General features: G+C 39.9%; 1 protein-coding gene across 8 annotated transcripts in view; it reads right to left on the reverse strand.

Annotated features, from left to right (window-relative positions):
• Window positions 1–17,990, reverse strand: part of tanc2b (tetratricopeptide repeat, ankyrin repeat and coiled-coil containing 2b) — a 152,854-nt gene that overhangs the window by 99,876 nt on the left and 34,988 nt on the right. For 7 of the 8 annotated variants that reach the window (XM_031315875.2, XM_031315886.2, XM_031315877.2 and 4 more), the window contains exon 3: window positions 15,307–15,411. In XM_031315875.2, coding sequence (XP_031171735.1) covers window positions 15,307–15,373 — 67 coding nt within the window. In that variant the 5' untranslated portion in view covers window positions 15,374–15,411. Of the gene's footprint in view, window positions 1–15,306; window positions 15,412–17,990 lie in introns of those variants that run through there. The other variant, XM_035997956.1, reaches the window with a different exon arrangement.

Genomic DNA, 17,990 nt, shown 5'->3' on the forward strand with positions numbered 1-17,990 from the left:
AAATGCTCAGTCTGTGAGGCGAACGTTAACGTTAATCTGCAAGTGCAGAGCCGTCAACTGCATCATTGGCAGACGTGACTTAACAGCAGTTTTGCCATTATTACCAAAATTGGCCAATTGTGTAGCTGTTCTCTATTACTTTTTACGAGCCAAGTTTACTAAGAATTAGCAGATTCTATTCACATAGAAACAAGACAATTTGTGATCATGTTTGGCACAAATATATCTTGTTTCATGCTATGTCGAGCACAAATACAGGCCCAGGGTTTTATTTATAGGACATAATTGCAATTTAAATCGCAGTATTGATCAGATAAAGGTATTTTTCTCAAATGATTCAGCTGGAACTTTTCCATAACTTGTAGTACAAGAGAGAAGTGAAGAGAAGCCTCTTCACTTTATTCTATTTTAGTTGTACAGAAGAGGCTGCTTAAAGTCGACATGCCCTTCTATATGGATACAGACTACATCGATATAGGCGACATCTTTCGAGCTCCAATATCACAGAGAAATAATACACCAGGGGGCTCAAAGCCCATCAGGGAAATAAAGCTGAAACATTCCTCTGTGAAGATTTGTGAAATTGGCTTGTGTGCTGGGAAACAGAGAGGGGGCTTCTGGGCAACAGTAGCTCATGGAGGTTTGCAGAAATGCTCACATATACACCTCCAAAATCTTAATATCATGTCAAGTGTAGCTGCTGTCCTGTACATCAGCCAGGGAAGGATGTCCCTTAGGAGTGGAACTGGGCCAACATTATGGCTTACGTGAAAAAATTGAGCAATGGTAGTATACCTACTGTAGCATAAGCCTCAAAAACTGGGTCCTAAATACATTATACAGTGCAATTTTAGCTTAAAGTCTACCAAAAATGCCTAGTATTGCTAATAGTAATAAAAAAAGAATTGTACCATTGTGTACAAGAGTTTTGTTTATTTAGTTTCCAAATTCATTTTTACATCCAGATTAATTTTCAGGGCCTAATGGTTTTCAATTCCTAAGATTAGTTTCTTGTTCAATCAGGTTTCAGCAAATGCAGCGTTCCTCCTGAGTACATGTGGTAACTTTAAATTAAAGCATGTTTGCAGACACCTGAGAAAAACTTCTGTGCATGTTCACAGATAACAGAAGACAAAGTGTTTTAGGAATCAAGTACCACGCGCAGCTGTAGTAACTGATCTACAGCTCAATTATTCAAGTAGCTAATCAACAGAAAATTATCGGCAACAATTGATTGATGCAAGTCAGTTTTTAAGCAAAATGTTGTGTTTTTAATCTTCTATGATAGTAAGTTGAATATCTGAGGTTTTAGACAAATCAAGACATTTAAAGACCTCACCATGGAAATCGTGATGGACATTTTGACATTTTATACAGTACAACCACTTTTCAATTAATACATTTTTTTTTAAAAAATCAACAGATTAATTGATAATGAAAGTAGCCCTGAACTGATCAGCCAGCAATAAACATTAAAAATAGATAAGACTCTGTGTTTCTGTGTAACCAAATTTTAATAAATACTGATTTTCACTCAGGTTTTATGATCCGAAACATCCAAAAGTTGTGTCCTGTTCCAATAAGACACACAGAAATAGAGCTTAGATCGGGCCCAAAAAAATCAAGCCCGACCCTATCCGAGCCCGTGCACGTTGTGTCCGAGCCCGGCCCGGCCCAACACATTAAACTGTAATCATGAGTCCGAGCTCGATTTAAACCCGACAATTTTTTAATTCGTGGGCCGTTATAACGTTCTCAACTACAATTCCGAGTTGTTTGAACTACAGAAATCTGTTTAGAATTATCTTAATAAATACCGGTAATGCAACAAGGACGAAGCAAGTAAACTGCGCTGTTTGTTTATTCAGAATGGAATGGAGAAAAAAACTCGACCCTAGCTCCCTCAGCCGAATAGTGTGGGTAACAGATCAAGGCAGCAACATAATCAAAGCCCTGGAACCATATGGGAAACTTTCTTGTCTCCATCACCTAATTAAGAGTACTGTCCTTCACCACGGCCTGCATGCTGACGCACTGGCCGACAACAGTGCTGCAGATGGGGGAGACACGATGTAGCACAGTGTACCTCACACTCAAGTCAGTGCAGGACATATACCCAGAGCTACGGGAGAAGCTGGAGAGGCATAGCTTGCTCCCCACCAAATAAGGCTAATAAAGTAATGATTAAAAAAACACAAATGCTTGATCAAGTGCCCGGCCCGGCCCGATCATAGCGGCGTAATATCGGTCCGGTTCGGGCTCGGGCTCGGGCAGAGAAGCTAAACTCGAGCACTCATTTAAAACGCAGCAAATACATGCATGAATGCTTTCACAAGTCACATGTTCGAGGCCGATCGCTTTCCATGACCATAAAAAACTGCCCACGTTGTCCCTGCTCAGTTGCCACCTAAGAAAAGACACCATATCTAGGTCACAGCACCAACTGCTAAATATCAGTCACGCCTCAGCCGCGTACACGTCCCTTTAATCAAGCTGTCAACATTAACATAGAGAGTTGACACAGATCCAGTATACAATCAATCATCAGATGGAAGGATGCAACATACACTCTCACATTACGATTAAGAACTTCTTGCTTCGAGACCATAAGGAAATTTACTAAAAGGAAATGACGAGAAAGAGGAAAAGGCCATAGAGGGATAGCAGGAAAGTGCGTAGAGCAAGAGGTAAGGGAAGGGACACATCGAGACGGAGTGAACAGGAGTGAGACTTCCCACTATTGACGTTGTGATCAGAGAGCGGAGGAGAGGTTAGACCAACGCTTCTTTACCAACGCATCATGCTGCCCACTCCCTACTGCTAGACTTGGAACGCATACTTCCCTTTTTACAAAAGAGCTGCATTTGAGAATCAAAACCACCGGCGATGTCAGTGTCAGTGGGATATTCGAGACCCCGCTGTGGGCAATCTGAGGGCTGACGGAACAAGTCTTACATGTACTGTACTGATTTTAGACATGCATCAGGGCTTTCATAAAGATTTATGGTGGCAATCAAAACCAGAACTACTGAATACAGAAGGCAGACTCGACAAACTGAGACATGACTCACTCCATCTTTCACACTTTAGAGTGCACTACAGTAAAAAAAGCATAAGAGGATGTGCTTCACTATGATTATTGCTGCGATGGTGATACAAAAGGAACAATGTGCAGCTGAGTACCATTGACTGCAGTGAGTACCAACTATTGCAGCAAGGAATGCACTTGACAGTATAGGTTGTTTTTTTTTTATTCAGAAATTGTATACTTTAAAGCTGTGTTCAAACGACTGCATGTACTGTATAATGACAGGTGACGAATGAAAGAGAAACCAATATAAGTAGCCCTTTTTCACAGCAGACATGTTGTCTCGTCATAGTACTTGTAGGAAAAGCATGGTAACGTTAACGATAGCTCGGTTCCCAGTCAGCCACAAGAGTGTGATAGCGTGCACAATACCAGGAAGCAGCTAAATGGAATTCAGCCATCATTCATTTTATTATCTACACCTGGGCTTTTCCTACATGTCAAAATGTCTCCTGTGAAAGAGGTTTACGCGTGCATGGAGACCCATAACTGAATGTTTTGATGAAAATGATGTGAGTTATGCTACGGCCTTCACATCTCAACTGTACCGAACACCTGTTATTTGCCACCCATCTATACTGACGTGAAGTGTGAAGAGTGTTAAGATTATTACATCAGGCTGATACCGATACCTGAGCTTTGGGTATTGGCTGAGTATCTATCCGATACCAGTGTTTAATTAATACACTGTATGCTTCACTGTGTGGAAGTGACTGGGATCATTCTTCTTGAACAGATCAGCCCCATCATCACAGATACCCGATCCAGCTATATGAGTCAGCGTTGGCCCGACATCAGTATCAGATCTGTGCATCCCTAATCATTTTAATAATTAAATGATTCATCATTTAGTCTATAAAATGTCAAACAACTGAAAATGCCAATCACACATTGCCAGACTCCAAGGTGACGTCTTTAAATTTTTATATATATATATATATATATATATATATAGTTTGAAACCTAGATATGCAATTTACAATGATATACAGCGGAGAAAAAAACCAAATCCTGACATTTCAGAAATGTAAACAACTACTGACCTAAACGATTATTTGATTATCAAAATTGTTGATGATTCAAATCATAAATTAATTGATTAATTAATCATTTCAGCACAACCTTTGATGACAACAGTATCAAAGAGAGACTAAGCATCCAGTTTTAGCCTCGACACATATTAAAAAATATGTTCAAATCAGCACTTTTTTTTAAAGCTGTACATTGTAATAATCAATCGATCTTTACCTTATGATTTATTTTTGATTTTCCCCAAACAAGAGTTACATGTGTAGCTAATTACAGTTGTATAAATTCTAAATGACCCCAAGAAAATATATAATAATTATATATAATAATTATATATATATATATATATATATATATATATATATATATATATATATATATATATATATATATAGAATACCTTGATTTTTACCTTCTCTAATGGTCAGGAGGACAATAAATAACTCTCCACACCACCGAGAGTTGATTTCTATTACCGTATGTCATGATAAGCGGGTAAATATGCGTCACAGATGTGGTATGATGTGTAGAGGACAGAATTGCTCATTTTTCTTTGGAAAAAATGCCGCTGCAATTAACACTTGAATACATTGGATTGCATTGCATTGCATATGAAAACATATATAACCTGAAAAAAAAGTTATAGTTAGAGTCAAATTTAATAATAGAGCTGCACAATATGTCTGTTTTTTTTTTATCGTCATCGCAATAACAGGAGCAATAAAGACATCGCGGAGGCTGGGACATATCGCGATAGGCACTCAGACTTTTTTTGTGTTAGTTGAAAGAAAATATAAAAAATGAGGTTTTAGAAATGTATATAAAAATGTAACTGCCATTCTTTTTTTTTTCAATTCAATGTTCAATTTGTACAATAAAAAGAACGATGAAAATGATTTCCCTTTCATTTGTTTTGAATTCAACAAGCAATTTGTTGTATTTTAGCAGAACACTGAAAGCAGCAGAACGGAGTACACTTTAATATCTGTCTATTTATCACAAGTATTTTCCTCATATCGTGCAGCCCTATTTAATAGCATGATATTCATTGCGGACTCTCAGAAAGGATGGTAGAAGAGGTTTCAGGCCGTCACATTCTTGAGCCTGAAGGACTCAGAGGAGGTAATTCACTCCACGAGATAGGAAAGTGCCACTGCTGACACAAGTCGTCTCTCAGGCCTCCAGCCCTTCGACAGTCCGTCTGAATTGTCTTTGACCTTCAGCACACTTTCGTTTTGCTACAGCTTTGTTACCATGGCTACCCGGTGACAAGGCCACAGGTGCCTGCTGATGAGGTTGGCAGCTTTCCGGGGCTGTGTCGCCCACCTGGTCAATACTGGTTATATTGTCTGTGACCCGATGCGAGGAACAACTTCTCCTGTTCTTTGTTATTTTGGAAGGAGGCTGAAGAGACCACAAGCAAGGGAAGTGATGAGGTCTTCTGACTGATGACCCCTCATGTCGCAACTGATGAAACTTTCACAGACCAACTCCACACTGAGTTGTCTAACAGAGGTTCCCAGGGGTCCTTACTGGGGTTCCAGGGGGTCACCAGCACACATTTCCATCCATAAGTAACACAATGATAGGATGTATGACTAATTTGGTCATTTGGTTTCATACACATTCTGTAATAAAACATCAAAATAAATAAAGCAAAAATCCTATCAGGCGTGGGTCTGGGACAAAATTTTATCAAATGGGGGTCCATGGTCTAATTTGTGTCAGTTTAGGAGTCCCTGACATGGAAAAGTTTGGGAACCACTGGTCCAAAAATATACATGACGAACGGAAGAAAACTTGAATGAGGAAAACAGAATATACTCGTGCATATATCAACATAACAACTTTGCTCTGGCAGTTCCTGGTGCTGAACATTGCTCAGTCACCACTGCATAAAGGCCCCTCAGAAATAAATGTCAAAAGCTGAAGGAAGACAGCTAAATGACATGCTGTAGCGAAGCTCAAAGAGGTTGTAGACATCAGGCTGTTGTCCTTAGTAACCAAAGGTCAAAGCTCCTCTCGACAGCTGTGCACCATATTTATTCACTGATTCATAGTCTGTTTTGCCGTCTACAGTCTGTGTTTACACAGCGTCTTAGGTTCACATTTAAAGGGAATTAAGACATAGAGACTTCTAATGAGCAGAGGGAGATAAAAAGGAGTTTACAGATGAATTAACACACTATAACAGAAATATAACAAACCTGAGCTGAATACAAATGAGTAGAGCGGTAATGATAGGTCGATTGACAGAGTATCTGCAAATTATTTTTAAATTTGATTTGACTGTTTTATGCAAATTGAATATCTTTAGTTTTCTGGAGTGTTGGTAGTACAAAAAGCATTTGAAGTTCCCACCAAGGACTCTGGGAAATTTGATGGGTAGGTTTGTACAATTTTCAGCCATTTTTTATACAATTAATCCAAAAAAAAAAAAAATAATGAAAACAAACTAGTAAGTTGTAAACTGAAAATAAAGCATCCATCATTTCCGACAATGTCAAAATTAAAGTTACAATCTCATTGTCTTTGGCAGCACCCATGGCGATAAGCAGTGACTGCAGGTGTGTTTTTAGATCTCACTTCCCAGAGATCCAAACAGTGTGTGACACTGAAGAGCGAGTCTGTTGCGTTAGCTCCGCCTACCCTCTCTAGCAGACCAACCACTGGTGGGTGATGGAAAACACGTCACTAATTGTGGCCGCTTGTGATTTTTCCCGGGAATGTCGCCATAGACACCCAGTTTGAAAAACATGCAAATGCAATGGCTTTCATCAGTGGGCCATAGGCTCAATTACCATTGTGTTACCTAATCCGATTTATATGATCTAAATGATCTATACGTATTATTTGGGTCAACTTTAACATCTTGTCATCTGTAGTGAACGGGGCAAATGAAGGGCTAAATATGATATCCCTCTGCAGGAGTTCCTGCATGTTATCCAAACCTGGTCCACTGAAATCCCTTCATTCATTTATTTTCTCCCTGGGTTCATTAATACAGGAAGGAAGAGCAGTAGGTGCCAATCTGTCGCTCTGTGGAGCTTAGCCAGATTCAGCTCATGTTAAGCTGCTGCTGCTGCTCCTCCTGTAGCCTCTAACATATATCTGATAGGTGGGATGATTAATTTCTACGCACAGTCACTGGTGTTCATGGGATATTCCACAGCTTGCTTTGCATTTAAGTAGTAGCAATATATATGTAAATGTGCAACATCTGCATATCCATACATGTCCTTCTATTGCTTTTATCAGATTTGACAGCACACTGACTACAGAACAGGTGAAACCGTTCATCAAAACATAAGCAAAAACTGATTATTTTTTTTATTATCTGTTTTGGTACCATTGCGATCTAGATACAACACTGTTGATTTTTAGTCTACATCCAGATTGTCCACAATAATACATTTTCCAAATTCAGGTAACCTAAAAGGTAATTTAACCACTTGATAATTGTTTTTCAAAAAATCGCCAAAACATAGCAATTGTATGTTTGGTTTTAAATGAACGGAAATACACCATGCATTTCTTTTTAATAGTCCCTACCTTCTATTTTATTCAAATAATACCAATTCTAAACAGTTTAAATCATTGTGGAAATCAACAGATACAATATGAAAACAAAGGATTGCACATTTATATTTTCAAGCTTACACATTTTGTAATAGTGGCATGTAAAAGAGCAGCATAATAATGGCAGTTAATGTGTTAAGTGTGTTAATGCTCCATTTACTATGTACAGTATGAAACAGGGTGTGAGTGGCAGACAAACCATAGAATTATTCAAATCTAAAGTCATGAAAACAAGGCAATAATAGAAAATGTCACCACCACAATTCAAGCAGTCCCCATTATGAAAACTTGATAGCATATTTATCATTTCACCTGTAATATTTTAAATTCACAAATTTTGAAAATACCAGAATGCAGAAGTTTAGGGCTTGTGCGCTGCGGTCACTTAGAGAAGCCACACACCGTTCATCTAAACACACTGCCCACACAGCCATCGAGTTGAATATGAAATAGCAAAATATCTCTTTAACAAAAGTATACTGATCCATTCTATCACTAATAAAAAAATTAAATAAGTATAAGTATAGGCATAATATAGGTCAATATGTACAAGCTATCTTAAAAGGTACACAGTGTAGGAATTTCTCCCATCTAGCGGTGAAATTGTATTTTGCATTCAGACGAATAGTGCTCTCTAGGGCCTCGCTTTTTCAAATGCGTGTTGCAACTACGGTAGCGGTTATGTACCAAGAAGCTATGACATGTCTTCCAATTTTTGCTTTTTGCGACGAGGATTCCTTCTCCTGTGGCTCGGCATTAGTATGATCCTCCATTATGAACTAAAGTGCAGTGCAGGCTTTCAAATTTGCCGGGGCAGTGACAAGCGCCTCTCACTGATCTCCTTCTCCGTTTCAGCTGGTTTCAGTCACTTGACGCTGGCTCTGAACGAAAACGCGTTGTGGATTAGCTAGACAGGTAGGCTAGTGCTCTATGTCCCTCTCAGCCATTATAGCTTTTCAAAATGGCGGAACGACATGGAAGCCTCCTTGGACTTGCCCGTCCAATGTAAATACAGATAAGAAATTCTTCGCTTACGAGGATAAGTCCGATCATTGGCAGAGGTAATTTTACACCAATAAAATTACATACATTACATTACATATTTATGAATGAAGACATTGATTTTAGCTAATAAAATACTTAAAACACTACACAGTGTACCTTTAAAGCTATAGTGCGTAGTTTCTGTCTCCCCCATGAGGAATTCTAAGTAATGACAACAAAACTGTCAGCGCGTCGACATGATACAAGCCTTCCGTGATCGCGCACTACCCCCACCCCTCCTCCACGCAGTTGCTTGTTACCAAGGAGGACACGGAGGATTAAGAAAACATGGACTCTTCAGAAAAGGTCATTATCATCTTCTTCTTTTTTAAGATTATTTTTTTGGGCTTTTACACCTTCAATGGACAGGACAGCTAGGTGGGAGAGGGGAAAGACATGCAGGAAATCGTCACAGGTTGGACTCGAACCCTGGACCTCTGCGTCGAGGCATAAACCCCTTATCTTCAGGTGGGCTTATCTGCAGTTTAAGATCGACAACAATCACGATTACACTGTATTGGGCCTGTGTTGTGTCACTCCTCGTGCCTTAGAGCTCAAAGCATGTTTGCTGATCTGATGATCTCTAATTAGATTTCTCCACGACTGTGGAAAATGAGCCATCAATTAGATTGCTGTGATTAGGGGGAGCGATTTGATTCCTGTCAAGCACCTGCTGACTTTCAGAGTTACTGGAACGTTCCACGACTGACTGAAGGGAGGAAACATGGACGAAAATAAAAAGGGGTTTGTTCTGGGGTGTACTGACATTTTTGACAACGGGCCTTTTTTGTTTGTTTTTTGTGTATGAAGTTAGTATATCCATTCTTTCCTGAATTTTAATTTGACTTTTTGAAAAAAGAATTGCAAACAAACAGCTAGCGTCATTGTCCACTGCCCCGGTATGATTTTAGCATGAATTCAAAAGCTTAACTACAATTGATGATCTGAACGCGAACTGTTAATAAAGTGAATCCTGATCTGTATTAGTGATGTATAGCCTTTCTTAATACAAGATAATTTTCTAACCAGGGTAACATGCACGCGTGTTACCACAAGTGCTAGGACTTGCCCAGGGGCCTCATTACAAAAACCTCCCAAGTCTGAAATCCTGTCTTATCTCAGTATAGGATATTTTTTTTTATATTACAGAAACATGTTTCCTAACTGCATTTAGGAAGAAAAAAAGTTAAAAAAAAATTAAAAAAAATTTAAATGACCACACAGTCTCTTTTTGTCCCTTTTCTGTCAGTTTGTCACTATTTATAACACACCAGGTCCATTTGCAGTACAGATTATTAACTCTCATAATAGGTTGTTTTTGTGAACACCAGAGGAGATAACTAAAACATAAGGTGCACTAAAATGCACATGACTTGCTGCCAGTCTCTTTTAAGGTGAGTAAAAAAAGAAGAAGCTGAATCTCGTTAATCCAAATGAATTTCAACTCCTGGTATGAGCACATGTGAATGTGTGTAAGATACATCTTGTCTGCTCAGCTGCCACGCTCAAGCCCATCTCTCTCAGTGCTTATTAGTCATGCAACAGCTCCCTGTCCAGACGCCCCAACCTTTAAACCCCATTTCTCTTTTTCCAATCAGCCAATGCCATAAACTGTAATTGCAGTGTCGGGCTGTTGACTTTGTTTCAAGTCTAGACCCACTGATGGGAGCAAGAAAGAGATGGCAGTCAAAATTTCACCCATAACACCACAAAAATGAAACATATGCCTCCACGCTCCTCCATTTTTCGAGCTAGAAAGTCTGAAGCACAATATAATATCTAAGACCATGAGGGGACATTTTCCTACCTCAATCACATTTTGGATTTCCAGGCGGGTGTGCTTACAAGAGACTGCCGCAGGCAACCGTAACAGTGGGCCGCTCTGTCACAGAAAGCCTCAAATGCATACACTGTTTGAAGTCTGATCTGTGTCTTGACGAACGAAAAGGCATGGAGCGTATCTGATATCTAAACACTGCTGCTGCTACAACTGCACGACAATTGTCCTTTTCTGTTTGAACAGCCTGAATCTCCAGGTGTGAAAATATACATGATCTCAAGTGAACATTCACTTCACATCTTAAAAGGCTCCTGTTCAATGGCAGAGTGGTCGGAGTGAGAGAAATGGCAGCAAGTTCCAGGCTGACTCAACTATTAATGATAGTGTCTGAGGACAAAACAGGCTACACAATGTCATTTCCCCGAGATAAATAAAACATGAAGGCGCGGTAAAATGCACATGACTCTGAAATTTGATTTCCCCACGTGGGTTCATGTAGGGATGACGATGCAATATTACAGTCACCAGAAACTGTCCAATCAATCAGCTGTCAGTCCATATGACTTCATGCTTACAGCTCTTGGTTTGTTTGTTCAAAAGTCGGTGTGAACAACAACTAAAATGCAACAATGGAGCTTGTTTGTCCTTGGTTCATAAACAATTTAAACAAAACTACAGGTGATAAAAATGTGTCTGACTCAAAGGACAAAACAGTGAAGCAGTGTCTTAAAATGCTATTATATTTTCCTATTATAGCTTTATAAATAGCAGTCTGAGGACAAAACAGGCTAGAACAGAGAGATAACAGCATATTCTCAGAGTGTGTCACGATAGATTTATACAATTCAGCATCATCGCAATCACAGAATCTAATCTGTGCTATTCAATTAAAAAAAGGCCATTCACCAGCTTAGTAACTTGGAGCGCAGACAATGTCTTCAGTGCATATCAAGGGACAGCTGGCTCATCTGTTTTCTTCCGATTAGAGGATATATTCCCCTTCAGAGCTCTGGCATTCCTGAAGACAGAAGCTCACTTGAAACTGCATCAAACACAGAGGATGCTCATCTTATCTTACAATCTCACACTTCTGAACTAAAGACCAATCTCAGCAGCCAGTGCATCCACACATCAGGTCTGTGTTGAGCCAAGTGCAACTCCCACAGTAGCAGGAGTGGGATGTAGCTTTCTAGCGCTCCCTGTCATAAGCTGATAAGTCAGGGTTGCTAAAACCAATCCTACAGATGTCCTTGGAAAGCAGCTAAGAGAAGAGAAAACATGTCTTTGTATACACATGTATTTCTGGGTCTAATAACTAATAAGTGTACATTGTGTCTTTAAATAAAAGGTTAAGAGTGGCTCTGTGTGTGTGTGTGTGTGTGTGTGTGTGTGTGTGTGTGTGTGTGTGTGTGTGTGTGTGTGTGTGTGTGTGTGTGTGTGTGTGTGTGTGTGTGTGTCTATTCGAGCGTGTACATGTACTATAAACTGTAGGAAACTGCGGGATACAGATGTTTCAGTGGAGGAGCCAGATTGTAAGATGAGGAGCGCATTCCCTGCAAAGTGACAGCAACAGATATCAAAACACTGGCGGGTACTCCAGTCATGCGCTACTGCTTGGTCTCCTCTCCACTTCACACGTAAATACACAAACACACTGAAGGCAGAGATGTTAAGTTCACTTCAGCCTTGAAGCCTTGTAGTGAAGGGCATACAAAAATAAGTAAATTAATCAACAGATGCTATGTGTGCGCATGTATATGATTTCAAATTGCCGCCAAAAGAAGAAAGAAGGGAGTTAACTGACAATTGTAATATGTAGTTACTGTTGTAGCTTCAAACGCTTTAGAGCAGCAAGTTTTATTCAGCAAGCAGCTGATAGATAACAGCAGCATTGTAGATGACATGTGCTCCATGACAACGGAAAGGGGTATTAAATCAAGTAAGATCGATAACAACCAGGAAGTCAAATGTCAAATCAAATGAAGCCTGGCCTCCTGAAGTCGAGAAAGAATGTTTTATATACCACTCAAAAAGTTCAGCTATGTCTTTACCCCAACACCTTTAAGCCTGGATTCCACCAGGTGCAGATGCACCGCGTTTCACCTGCCCGATGGTTTGGTTCCGTCATCCACCATGCACCATACCACACCGTTAGGATCTCAGAAGCGTAGCATCTTGCCTGACCGAGTCCCAGATTGTGTTGTTTTGGTGATTTTTTCTGGATATTTGTGCTTGTACTATAAAAGTAAGTAGTGTAGTGATGTAGTAGATGTAGTACGATCGGGAGTCTGCACAGGGTGTTTATTTTGACTGGATGATCTAGCCGTACCACTTCATGCCCGGCCTGTGCAATTCCTCGTAGCTCTGTCAAAAAAAGACATAGCGCATATTTTTAGCGGAGCAGAGCGGAGGGCCGCTTCTGGGACGCAGCGCAAGCGCACCTGGTGGGATTTAGGGGTCGGGTTGCCACAAGACTCAAACACTTTAAATCACGATATGACAACCAGTAAAGTGATACACACTGCCTTTCTGCAAAAACATCTTTTTAAACGAGTAAATGATAACCAAATATTCAGCTCATCTTTCAAACACTGACATTTCATAAACACATCCATATGATTGAAGTCAAGAGAGGAGATGGTGACATAATACCCTGTGGGATATTTCAAGCATTACAAAATTAATTCATGTGTGCAAACCGGGTGGGTGGCTGGACGAAAGCCATCAGAAGGCACATTTTAATACCATAATAAAGACCCTATTCTGGGGAGACAGTTAAGAGAGTGGAGGTTGTTGCCTTGGCAATAACCCGAAACTTATTAGATTCCGATAAGAACGACTGCACTGTTACTCTCCCTCTCCTTGACTTGTAGTTGAAAACAGTGTGGGAAAAACATTGTAAGTGAAAATCTATTGCTCTTTGCTAGAATTTCTTTTTTTTTCTGGACATCTCTGGCGTCAGGTCAGTCATCAGGTTCACCAACAAATCCTGCTCAAGGACAATTTAGCAGGGTTGATGCTTGGCAGTATAGAGGCTTGAAACAAGATTCTCTGGTAAAAACAATAGATTAGCTACGCCCAATAACTATTCTATGCCCCTTTACTTGTATTTTCTTTAAAGTTGCAGTGGGTAGTATGCAAAGAAATGCCATAATTTGAAGCGGAGTGACACTTCTTACCATTCTTACTATCCCCTCTTTGTCACACGAGCAATAGCTCTCCCAAGTGTTGCTTTTGGCTGGGATTATCTACCACATCAAAGGCCCTGTTCCTCTAAGTGAGAGCTTTATAAAGGCTTGAGTGACAGTAATGCATGTGTAGGAACAAAAGGTTTCATGTGGTTTTACCAAGGACCTTAGAGTAACATGGCTTCTGCATTTCTAATAGTTATTTCATCAGACTGTGGGGAAAAGGGATGTAGAGGTAGGACTGTGTGAACCACACAGAGAAATTAAAAAGGCTTTGATTGAGTTGAAGTTTCTGCACTGTTCATCAAATTAAAAGACTTTTAAAGACCTTTCATAAAATGAAATTTAACACTCAAACCGATCATACCGGTCAAAAGAATGATGGAAAAGCAGTAGGGACAATAAGGCCTACAATTATTTACTAAGTACAGGATTTTAACATTTTATTGATCATTTTCAGCTGTATATAACAATATTTTCTAGTAATAAAATCAATTAATAGACGTGACCTGGACCCAAATAATCGACAGAAAATGGATGGATGGATTTTAACAATTGAAAAACAATTTAAGTTTTTACTAAAGTTAACCCATTATGAGTCAATAAGCAGTAGTGACAGTACATGTCTGATGGTGCTGACTGAAAAACGTACTCTTAGTTTATAGATGTATGACGTCTCCCGACGGCCCGCAATCACATACAGAAAAATAACTGAAGTTACCGAGACTACATCAGGCAAGAAAATATATTCAACACCTTTGTAAATGAAATTCAAGACTTTTTAAGGCCTTGTAAGGACTTTTTAAGACTTTTCAAGACCTTCAGATACCCTATGCATTAGGCCAGATACCTATACCCTAAGATGCATGATAGAACCATGTTTAAACACTACAAGATCAAAAATGTATGGCTTAACCTTGAAAACTCGAGGTTCGTCCAAAGTGGTTCTCTGCTGGGAGGCTTGTACTGTGAAACCACTGCAGGAACCGTTGAGTTTGCTTTGCAAGTAGATTCCCACTGTGTCTTTATTACAGCTCTGATGGCCCAGCAAAGGAAAGCGATCGTTAAACAGTTGGGTTTCTACATGTTAGATGAAGGAAAGGAAAAGGCACAAACCTCCATCGTCCAAACAGCAGTGAAAACTACACTAGCAGGTGCTACAAAACTACTGAATGTGATGTGAGGAGAGTTGGGTTGAGCTGGTCGTGTTATGGTCGTGCTTCCCAAGCAAGGCTATAGGCTACGCAATCAGTAAAGCAACGGCTGTGAATGTACAATGGATAATCTTCACAGTACAGCATGACCAAAGCATATTTTAAGTGCCAGTGGAAAAGTGGTGTTAGGTTCTCACAACAGGAGGTAAAGCTATTCAACAGCAGAACTGATGAGTTGCTTTGGATCTATTTTAAGCATAAAACAGGTTTTAAGGGGTCCTCAGCAGTCATACATTACTCTTTAAGAACCAAAATACATTTCAGCTTCGGAGCTGCGTGTTCCTGCTTCCTAAAATACACCCACAGAAGTAGTGAACACCTTCTGTGTGCCGACAGGCAGATGTTTGTGCATTCTTTGTGTCTGGCATCAGAAGACAGACTCACCGCTGCTGCGACTCTTGCGGTTGGCCTTCCCTCCCGTCAGCAACATCTTCAAGCTGTTCCTAAACATGACTGCAGCAGATGCTCTGGACTACACTACAGAAAAATCTGTTGGGGAAAGAAAAGACAATAAATGAATATTTGACCAACTGTCTGCGATGAGATCTGACATTGTTAACAATCACACTTCCCACACCAACTACAAACATGAGGCCTCCAACATACAGGATGTTCTGTGATTTGTGATTGACAACTCACATGACCGATATATTCCATTCCAGTTAGATGCATAGTAACTAACATTTGTGATTAACTACTGCACAAGATTACAACAACTAGTAGTATAGCTCCGTAGCTCCACACAGTAGGCTATCATTTGTTTTTGTTTATTTCTCTCCCTCTCCTTGACTTGTAGTTGAAAGCAGTGTGGGAAAAAACATTGTAAGTGAAAATGTATTGCTCTTTGCTAGAATTTCTTTTTTTTCTGGACATCTCTGGCGTCAGGTCAGTCATCAGGTTCACCAACAAATCCTGCTCAAGGACAATTTAGCAGGGTTGATGCTTGGCAGTATAGAGGCTTGAAACAAGATTCTCTGGTAAAAACAATAGATTAGCTACGCCCAATAACAATTCGATGCCCCTTTACTTGTATTTTCTTTAAAGTTGCAGTGGGTAGAATGCAAAGAAATGCCATAATTTGAAGCAGAGTGAGATTTCTTACCATTCTTACTATCCCCTCTTTGTCGCACGGTCAATGCATGCACACAACAGCCAACAGAAATGCTCTCTCTCTCTGAAATGACCTGTGATTGACCAAAGTATCCTGTCATGGGCTAGATTTTCTGAAGCCTGAAAACAGAACCAAGAGGAGGTGCAGAAGTTCCCTCTCAGACCACTTACAATATGCTGAAAGATTATTATAGATTTTTTTGCCCAACACCAAAAATAAAGTAAATTTAGTTGCAATTGCCAATATTACAGAGGGTAATAAATCATAGTTTAGAGATCACAGACAACAGTGGGAATGGATGCGTCTGCGATCCTAAAATGGCCATGGAAAACAGAGAAACGATTTGTGAACAAATATCAAATGACATGAGGTGCTTGGAAAGGTTGTTTTACTTCATGACAGTGATTCTATGTGGGAGATAAGGACATGATTCTTAGGGACAAGCGGAGTGTAGCTGTGTTTTTGCTGAAGCAGCCATCACTCTAAATGATGTGACCTTAACCCTACCATTACAGTACGGACAGTGGAGCTACAATGGCAACAGATCAGAACACCTTAAACCATAACATTGTCTTCATTTCTTGCCTGCAGCTTGTTCTATCCCGCTAATTCCTCCCCTCCCCCCTCCACCCCCACCCCCACAGGCACACATCTCTGCTGTGAGTGGTGAAAAGCATGGCAGCAGATGTTCTCCATTAGGTGGGAGTGACTCAGCAAAGCCCCACAGACAAGCTCCAGCTGAGGAGCCGGCTTTGGACCCAAACAATTAAAATAAAAAACCTTCAAAGAGCAGGAGGACACGTAAAAGCTCTCCAAAAGCCTTCCTCCCCTCCCCTCCCCCAACCCTGCTTAACTAATGTTTTTCACAATCCCCCCTGACCTTGAGAGGGGGTCTAAAAGGCTTCCAGAATCATAATACTAGACACTGAGAGGGAAAACACAAGGGAAATGGCAATGACAATAAGGCACAGAACACGATATTAGTCAGGTGGGATGAAACTGAGCCATACTAGGGCTGCAACTAACGATTATTTTACGATTATTGATATTACCCAGAAAATATTCACATCTAAGAAGCTATAATCTTCTTAGATGAATCTGAATTATCTAACTGATTTATTGATTATCTAAGGCTTTTCTGATTCATTTCTGATTTATTTTTTCTTTTTAGGAGGAATTCTCTCTCTTAAAAGTAAACCCAAATGGACCAGACTACAGTAATAGGGATGGGCTTAAGACACTTGACTGTAATGTAGGTGGAGATTATCCTAAATTGTCATAAGGTTGAACCTTTCGAACTGCAGCCCTGGACAACATTTTTTTAAACATGTTTTATCAGGCTGTGCGTCTGGCTGTCCTTTCGTAGAGTAAAGTTGTCCACAGTAAAAGTCTCAACAAGATTTCAGTCCTGGCAGTTGCCGATGTGGAGTTTAGCTCAAGTGTGATTAAAAAGAAAAAGAAATGAAAAAGAGAAGTCAATACCAACAACAACAAATACAGCAGGTGAAAATTGAGGGGGAGCTACTGTAATGTAGCTTCCAAAATGAGACCAGACCCAGCCTCAGATCACTTCAGATGCCTTTTTGGAGATGCCTCCAGCTGTGTTTGTTTTCAAAGAAGCTTAGTATTAACCATTTTCCATTCTGATTTATTCTAACCATGGAAGTATTATTTTTGTTGTGTAGCAAGACCAAGAGCAGAAATAACTCACTGGTCATTGTGTTCGATTAGGTAAAAGGAGTCATAAATTATTGCCGTGAGATGAATATAAAAACATCATAGAAGTTGTCACACTAGATGAGAGTAGAAAACGTTCTTTTACACTAGTCTTTCTGTCACTAGGATGTGAAGATGCTGCTTTGATCATCTTCCTCTATGATGCAACACACGGGATAAAACAAGCAATTGTCCCGGCCAGATGCTCATTTTGGTTCACGACGCTCCACATCTGTCAGGT

This window comes from Sander lucioperca, chromosome 22 (genome assembly GCF_008315115.2).
Source record: "Sander lucioperca isolate FBNREF2018 chromosome 22, SLUC_FBN_1.2, whole genome shotgun sequence".
Taxonomy (NCBI): domain Eukaryota; kingdom Metazoa; phylum Chordata; class Actinopteri; order Perciformes; family Percidae; genus Sander; species Sander lucioperca.